Below are 9,007 nucleotides of genomic sequence, written 5' to 3'. Positions count from 1 at the left end.
GGAATATTCTAAATAAAGTGTACATATTTACCCAGTGTTGAGCACCTACTATTTGATAAATTTTCAAAACTTGTGTTGGTCTTATTTTATATCAATATAGCAATCCCAAGCCACGCAATTATTGTTCACCAAATATACATTTCCATACGCTCGTTTTGATTTGTTACGTTTGAAGAGAGCATTCAACCTGGGTTTTTTCGCAGCAGTTGATTGATAAATGTTATTCCTAAAATGTCGTTCAGAAAAACAAGGTTCCTAATCTTAGAATCACTTTCTCAACATCTGATAATAACACAGATGTGCTTAGACAAATTCTTGACTGAGTGGAATTATTTCCCTTGGATTGTCGGTTACCTTGAATTATTGGTTTTCGGGGAAGGGAGGGTTTGATTCTCCAAAATGTACAGGCCTAGGGTGGAGCAGACACTTTATTTAGAAATTAGAATTAAGGGTCTTGATATTGGGTTTTCTTCTGTTCTTATTCTGATCTGAAATTAGAAAAAATAACTCGCCCGATGGGCGAGAAGTATAGTATCTGTTATGTACTGATTGTGTTTAGTTTACTATGAACAATATTATCATTTAAGTTCTTATTTTTTGAATATGCAACTATCATTTTCTGCTTATAGACATGGGGAATTTCTCTTGAACAATCAGGTTTGGCAGACAGATAGTCATATTGTTTCTGTTTGAGATAACTAGTTTTGACTAAATCGGCAAGAATATTATTAATCATGTTAGCAGTTTCTTTGAAAATTGGTTTCGGTAAAATGGCATAATGTTTAGGATTATTCAGTTGATTCTCTGCTTCTGAAACGTAATCCTCCCTATTCAGAATGACACAACATGAACCTTTGTCAGTCTTTTTAATAACAATGCTATGGTCTTTCTTATTTAAGTTTAACGCTTCACGTTCCACTCGTGTGAGATTAGGCTTTTCGTGTGTTATGGAAAGGTTCACTGTTTGGCTATTCATACTCGCAAATGCTTTCAATATTTCAGGATGGATGGCGGCCTGAGGGGGTGTCCACGTGGATTTAGGAATAAACATTGTTCTAGCACCACGTGGGGGGTGATTTCGAAAAAGTTTCTTGAGAGGCACGACTTGTCCGCTCCCTTTTTTTCTTATAAAATATCATTATTTTAGGAAGTTCCATACAGTTCCATTGTGTACATGTTTATCTACAGAAATAGTTTTCTTTAAGAGACCTACAATGGTAGCACTCTGTGATACTCTAAGATCCAACAGATCACTGACAAATCGCTATCAATGACGATCACCTAATCATAAATGTTTTGACTTGCGATTTTTCATTCGAAAGTGCGCTATTGATTCCAACGATTAGTCGGATTTTCTGAGTAGCCGCCAGCAATTTGTTGTTGAAAATCCTTGTAGTGATTATATTTTAAAGATGAAGTCAAATTTGGATCAAATAATCCGTAGTCCCTTCTTTCGCAGGCCAAAAAGGGTGAATTATTTTCACATTGATAAGGTTACATGAATAATGCTTTAAGATCTCTCTTGATAATGGTATAATATTGGAGACACCTTGTGGATTAATCAACATGGGTAACGATCTGAAGCGTTCAATGAGGGACATTTTGACAGGACAGAAGCATTCGATTTCAATCTTTCGAGGGATCTTTTACGTGCACAGCCTGTAGTACATGGGACCACGGTGTTCATTCGTACGACTAGACGCTTTTTCAATGTTAGTCCTTCCGACCTGAATCACTGACAGGAGGAAACAGGGTTTAAAAGTCAGAAGGTGGAAGACAAAATGAGAATCGCGGTAGTCACAATTTAATTCTATAAACATCATCTCCGATTTCATTCAGACAATGTAATTATTCTATTTCCCGGAATATAACATCTTTAGTAATCATTATAATACTTGTTCTGGATCAATCAATACAGCTTTAAGGAGATTGTTACATCACTTTCTATAATCAGTCAATCAAGTATTTCAATTAAAGCCCTATTCTTACAGTTTATACTACAAATTACACGTAAGTATGGGCGTATATTCTAGTTGCCCCTGTCGGTCCGTCCGTTCACATTTACCTCGTGCTCACTCTACAGGCTACAATTTTCCATGGAATTTTTTGAGCTTTTAAATGTGTGCACTATTGAATTTGGTGATGATCCGATGATTTTCTTGAGAGATATTGCATAAAACTCTGATATCGCGTTAGTTTTTTTTCTCACTTTTTTGGCTCGTGCTCACTCTACAGCCTACAATTCTCCAAGGATTCTTTTGATTGTTTGTATGCGTGTCAATATCATTATGAAGATGTGCACTATTAAATTTGGTGAGGATCCGATGATTTTCTTGAGAGATATCGCATAAAAGTCTGATATCGCGTTCGTTTTTTTTTCTCACTTTTTTGGCTCGTGCTCACTGTACAGGCTACGATATAGAGTTTTACAGTTCACATTTAGCTCTTTATCAAGCTGCTGGTGGGCGTATTCGCTTGCGAGACTTGCCACAAGCCTATGTTTTTAAAGGGGGGATTTAGTCACGACTTTCGTAAGGGAAAACAATGGAATCAATTGCGTTCACAGTAACTCGAAGTCTGGTCAATAAGAAGGTATGAGAAACTGCTACAAGCTTACTATGGGCATTTCTGCTTCTTCGATAATATTTGAAAATGACCACTTCAATCCGTGGCCCGTGTACTTTAAATATTTGGCAGTAGAAAATCTAGAAAGACTAGGCTAATGTCACTCTCCTGTCAAATTCTGGTCGTAACCAATATGACAGTTTTGACCCAGTATTTTGTGATACAAGGAGACAAGGCGACAACCAAAACCTGTTCGATAACAGCTTTATTAAAATATATGACAGTAATCTCAGTACGGTATCTAGAATAAAAATCTTCAATTGACAGATTTCAATTATAAGAGTCTCGATTTAACATTGCTGCAGACGATTACAACAGTTTTAGAACACTACATCATTTATTTCACTCTGTCAAGGAATTTGTCCACCTTATTAACATTCTCCGTTGATCTTTCACGAGTGGCAACTGACATCTAACTGCTCGACGCTCATAGATCTAGATTTTTATGATCCCAGTGCAATCGCTCAAGCGTCCGAATACCGAATACAACAAAATTCGCGGTAGCCTACATTTTTCATAATTTCTCAGATAAGGTATGCATACTTTATCTTTTTTTTAAAAAAAAAAAAAAGAACTCACGAACTAATTTCCTTCACCAAAAACCAATTTTATGAAATACTGCTTAAGGCGTAACGCTGTGCAATTTTTCGAAAGCGTTAATTATCGCGATCGCACATTTACCGATATATTATTACCACTGAAGTGCCTCCATGGGATTTCTTTGGAGCTACCATAAACAATATGTCATCCAGAAGTGAGCATGTGATATATACATCGAATTCTATTGGTTGACCTTTAACTAGGCCACGACAATTTATTGGGAACACCCGCACAGTTGCTGACAAGGCACGTCAATACGTCTTTTAAAATAAACTTGCTGGGCTGTCGTAGTCCAACATCGCCGTCAAAACATTGTTAAGTGTGCTCCAGCCTTTAGGGTTCACATAAGAGAAGACATATAACGTTGGTTATAAACGTACACCATCAATTGTTTGATATCTCCCATATGTTTATTAACTCGATAAGACAAATGAATACAGATGGACTAGACCAATTCATTTAAGATTTTAGTAAAATAAAACTCCGTTTAATTAAATTGAATAACTATAATGACATATTTGCTGTCTGGGGCGGAAGAGATGTCGCAACCCGAACAAGGTCACTTGATCCCGATTCCTGATAATTAAAATTCCGATGAACTAATTCTAAAACTCATTGCTTTCATTTGAGTAGGTTTATTACCAGCAGGCAAGAATAACAGGCACAAGTAGAATAGTTAAAATAATTGACAATCACCTACAGATATGATCCATAACTTATATAGGCAATGCTACAAACAATTTTAGTCGTAGGCATGGAGTCATAAACGCCCAGCGAATCCTTGGTATTACAGATGATCGTCGACTGGTGCTACTTTCAGGTTAGCCATTTTCTGAAATATAAACGTAACTTTAAATTAGCTTGGTATTAGACATTAACGTTATTTAAAAAAAAAGATAAATCCATTTAAGACGTGGATGCCCGCAATCTTTTTCCGAAGGATAAAAAAAAAATTAGGGAAAAACACAAAATATAATTTTACAATTGTTTGGAGAAGTAACAAATCACAACCAACCTTGACCTGGAATTTAATGGCACAAATGACACCAATAACAATACCACTGGTAATCAGAGTTACTATGATAGGCAATAATATATTTGTTATTTCGGGACTAGCTAAAATAACAATTTCAACAATTTTAACAAATGACTGCAGCTACAACAGTTCCACAAATTACAAACGTAAGTCACTAGAGTGAGATGGCTTGAGGACTTACGTTGCCTTGTCTCATGCAAAACGGATCACTTAATGAGAATGTTTGGCATATGACGATAACAGCTCGAAAAAACTGTTACCTCTTAAGGCAGCCCATAAAGCTTACTGTTTATTTGGTATATCTATTACTAAGACTTACTTTTATTTTCTACTGCAGTACGGTGGATTGACTTTGTGGATATCTCATGTGAAAATATCAAGTGGGAATCCAATACTGTAGTTGGCTGAATTTGTTCATTTTTCATCTTCCCATATGAATCCATAATAGAATGAGTCTTTGGTACACAAGTTACATAGTGTGACGATTCTCCATCTTCGTCACGAGATACAGCAATATCGGTTTGATATTTACTTTGTATCACCGACATTTCAAACCAATTTTGTTCTGCAATTGACTTTTGTTCAAGGACCCATGGATCGGATACTTCAACATGGTCCGTAATGGTTGCAGATGTGCTTGAAATACTTGGAAATATAGACGAAGACAAGGAACCAAAAATCGTCTCGAATTCGTAATCAGAAGTCACAGAGGCCGACAATACAATGGTTGAACCTTCTATGGAAGGATCGTACATGGTACTTAAATATTCAATGTATGGAGATCCTGTAATGGGAGCTGAGGTGAACACATGTAATTCCATAAGAGTTGTTTCACTAACTTCTACAGTGTCCCATTGAAATTTTTCTTCCGATTTGTAATTTTGAAAACCGTCAATCACTTGCGAGAGATTTGTGGTGAAAACTTGATAGGAGGCATTGAACCCACCAAGTTCATCTGAAAATTTATGAATATAATTAGTACTTTCAAAACTTGATTAAATTAGACGGTATAACGGGGCATATTTTATATTTTGCATAAACCTCTTTATACAAGTCGAGGTGTGCATTACATACAAATACTTTATTTCTATATTGCTCCACATTTGATGTATTGAGCACTTTTTTTAACAGTGAGAATATTTTTGTTATTTTAACGCCTGTATTGTCATGTAAAACTGACGACGCATTAAACTCAATCTGGAGAACAAGTATTGAGCAATTTTAGAAAAATGGCGCTGCAGAACCACAAATCCAGATGTGTTCATTCTTTTTTGATTAATCGATGAATTTTTAACTTACCTGATGTGTCCGATGTGAATTGGATGAAAAGAAAATTTGATGTCGAGTTCAGCACTTCATTCGTATAAGACCCACAGTATTTTGCAAGTAAAAGAGAAGATTCATTCTTGCCGTCATAAATGTTCAATGAGTCATATAAACAGTTGGTTTCGTACTCAATCTGTAAGAGAACGTAGGGTATCACTATTATAAATGGACAACACCGAGTGATATGACTTTATTGTAAGACAGATTGAGGTAAAGTGGAATATGACATAAAATTCTTATTCTAATAAAAAGAAGGACCACTTCTGTAACTTTGGGAAAACGTTTTTGGATATCCATATAAAAAACGGTTCTTACTTCAAGATTTAGTACAGTAAGTTGAATAAGCGACTCATACGGAGGACTGATTATCCAAACACATTTAGTTAAGGATGGATAATTGCTTGGATAATTCGGAGAGGATATAAAACCACTGCTATCATTCAGACTTATTTTGCATGCTGGAACTGAAATACGAAAAGTAATAATGAAATCTTTAACGAATTAAATTTTGTGACGAGAATATTATGTCTAACCCGTTCTATTACATACGTATTGTCAAAGATTGTAAGACATTATCATTGATATCCATGCCAAGATTATTCTACCGAAGCTGGTACATTTAGGAGAATCCAACCCTTCCTTTCCCGAAATCTTAAATCTTATTTTCTCATTACATCTATGAGAGTATTGATACAAAGTATGGCAATAGTTTTAAGAAGTACTAAAACCACGAAAATCGCATAATCCCTTCAAATATACCTCAAACTAGAAGTTTCACTGCCTATTCCTATATAATATGTGTTTTCTATATATGACAGTCTCACTTTCAAACGTGAATAATTATGGATACACATGGATTTTAAAGGTTAAATTTCGACGATGAGCTGTGAACACTATTACTGATTATGTAAGCTAAAAAAAGTCCTGTTTTTAAAACTAAGGTATGATTGGTCGAAAAGTTAGTGAAGGTGCTCTTTAAGTTATACCTTGATCGAAGAACAGATGCATTCCAGCGGTCTGTATCTGATCATCTGAAATAAATCTAATGTAAAGGTATCTTCCTGTAGTTGTTATATTTGGTGGTGAAATGTTTCCACAATAAGACGCAATCCAAGGAGAATTTTCATTAGGACCATCCTTAAATTCTACTTTATCTCCAGTACAGTATGAGTCCAAAACAATCTGATATAAAATGAAATACTTGTTAATTGGACGAGCAAACAGCATTTCTCATAGAATTCCGTACCCACGTGGCCCTTGCCCGACAACTGAGCAAGCACCCGTCTTCCCATCTTCAAATAGACTTAAACATGACCTCTTTAAGTGTCATTCAGCACAACTGAAGGATAAAATGCTGGACGCTGATATTGGCTAAAACGTAAGAGATGAGTCACCAAAGAAGGGGATCGGTTGGACCTTCCAACTGTCAGAAACAGAGAGTAAGTTTTATGTTCCACGAATGCTTGCAACTGTAACAGTCACTACAAAATACTCTGAATCAGAGTGGATCCAATTTAAGCATAGCTCTCACTGTCTCCCGAATATTGCAACCTGGTGACAACTTACATCAAACGTTAGGAATATCAGTTGAACGTTGTGATCAGCAGCAGCTTCAATGATCCAAGTACACTCTGTTGTCGGAGGATAACTATCTGGATAATTTGGTGTTTGTATTGAACCAGGTACAGTCTGTATATATCCACCACAAGGTGTAGCGATTATTTCTCCTATCAAACGAAATTATATGATCACACAGAAATCACATATTGGTATTGACGCAAGTGGTGTTAAAAGGAAAAAACTCTTTGGGCAAATTCTATGAATCTTATTTGGGCTTTTAAATTGAATTCCTAACTCTACAAACGGCCTCGTGTACTATATAAGAGCGTTGTTGCTCCAACCAGTGAAACGTTTTTAAGTACCTTTATCATTATTTCTCCAATAAACGATTTAATTTTATTTGAATTACAATAACGGATTCGTTGTAAGAAAGGCAACATTTTTTGACGATCAAATCGAGATGATGATTGAAGCAAATCGGATTTAATTATTAGGAAAACAATTACCCATCAATAAGCCAATGAGAAATACTAACACAAATACTAACACTACCATCTCTTGAGTAGGATTATGTCAAACAAATTCATTGTTATCCTTTGACACTAAAAAAGAAATATAAACGTATTAACCGAATAATAACTAATTGGATTTGGATTTGCCGTTCACTAAATGGACAACAGCCTGAAAACAGGTTAAAGTGTGTCGTTGAAGACGATATAGCAATGATGGTATCTCTACAGTGGTTCGAAAAGTTGATTTCTCTTCCGCCAACTGCAGGTCTAACTAACGCGACAACAATACTTCGTTGCTTTGTTCACATAAGGACGTTTTGCACCTATTCTAAAAATGACTGATTTTCAATTGAAATGATGAATAATTTTTGTTACGTGGTAACATTTTAAACATGCGTAACAGTCTATGCCTCATTTATTCATACATACCGTTAATATCCAATATGAGCCTAACCTGCTTATATGTTTTCATCTGTTGTGTCACAGACAAGAATAAACCTCGAAAGGAACATTAAGGGTTATTTCGGAATGTATTGAAATACGAACAAGTTAAAGAGGCATTCCATTTTTTTTCGGAGGTCACAAAATTTGTTGGCTCATATCTATGAAAATTATACACCAAAACCAAGACATTTGTCCCTTAACGTATCTTAGAGATTTCAATAAAAAAATCCAGCCTTTATTTTTTACCGCAAAACTATTGAAAAGTTCAGGTAAACATTACGTAAACTTTTTAAGTTCGTTGTGTTTTTGTTGAGTGTTGAAAAAATACTGCACAGATTTAACGCCTTCATGTAGAGAAATATGTCTACTACTTATTCTGAAGGATTCAACTTAAAATATTAAAGCTTCATGTTAACAAACACCATACCAGTTTTAGCTTCTCGTGTAACAATTATTAACAATTGTACTTTCATTTTAATAAAACCCTTTAAAACAAATCAACTTGATCAAGTAGATACATAAATGTAAATAGCATGCTTTAGAAATATTTTCAGGTATAATTTACGTCGTCTTTGATAATGAAAATTTGGCACACTGCCCCTTTAAGGAAACGGAGTATAAAGACTATCATTAAGTTACTGGTATTTAGAGGTTATATATGATACTGTATAGTATTGTAATGTTATAATTATAAGATATAAATAACCGTTGATTATGTTGTGTTATCATTAACCTATTCAATAAATATCATAAATGTATAAGTTATGAACTTTTTTACTTAACCAATTCGTCATTTTAATGGAGTACTGGCTAGTAATTCCTATTTGGTGACTACTCACCTTTGCACCTAGACGTAATGGTTAACGTCAGCTTCCACTTAATGTACATCGCAGACTAGGTACCT

At 35.1% G+C, this 9,007-nt stretch overlaps 1 protein-coding gene across 1 annotated transcript; it reads right to left on the bottom strand.

Moving 5' to 3' along the window:
- Nucleotides 1-5,522: 5,522 nt before the first annotated feature.
- On the bottom strand, nucleotides 5,523-7,294 carry LOTGIDRAFT_137993 (hypothetical protein; the record flags this gene model as incomplete). Its single annotated transcript, XM_009048341.1, has 4 exons — nucleotides 5,523-5,720; nucleotides 5,903-6,045; nucleotides 6,574-6,769; nucleotides 7,154-7,294. Coding segments are annotated over 4 exons (678 nt in total), but the record flags the coding sequence as incomplete, so codon positions are not given.
- Nucleotides 7,295-9,007: the final 1,713 nt, after the last annotated feature.

This window comes from Lottia gigantea, assembly GCF_000327385.1.
Source record: "Lottia gigantea unplaced genomic scaffold LOTGIsca_120, whole genome shotgun sequence".
In the NCBI taxonomy this organism is placed as follows: domain Eukaryota; kingdom Metazoa; phylum Mollusca; class Gastropoda; family Lottiidae; genus Lottia; species Lottia gigantea.
This window is presented reverse-complemented; position numbering and strand designations above follow the sequence as displayed.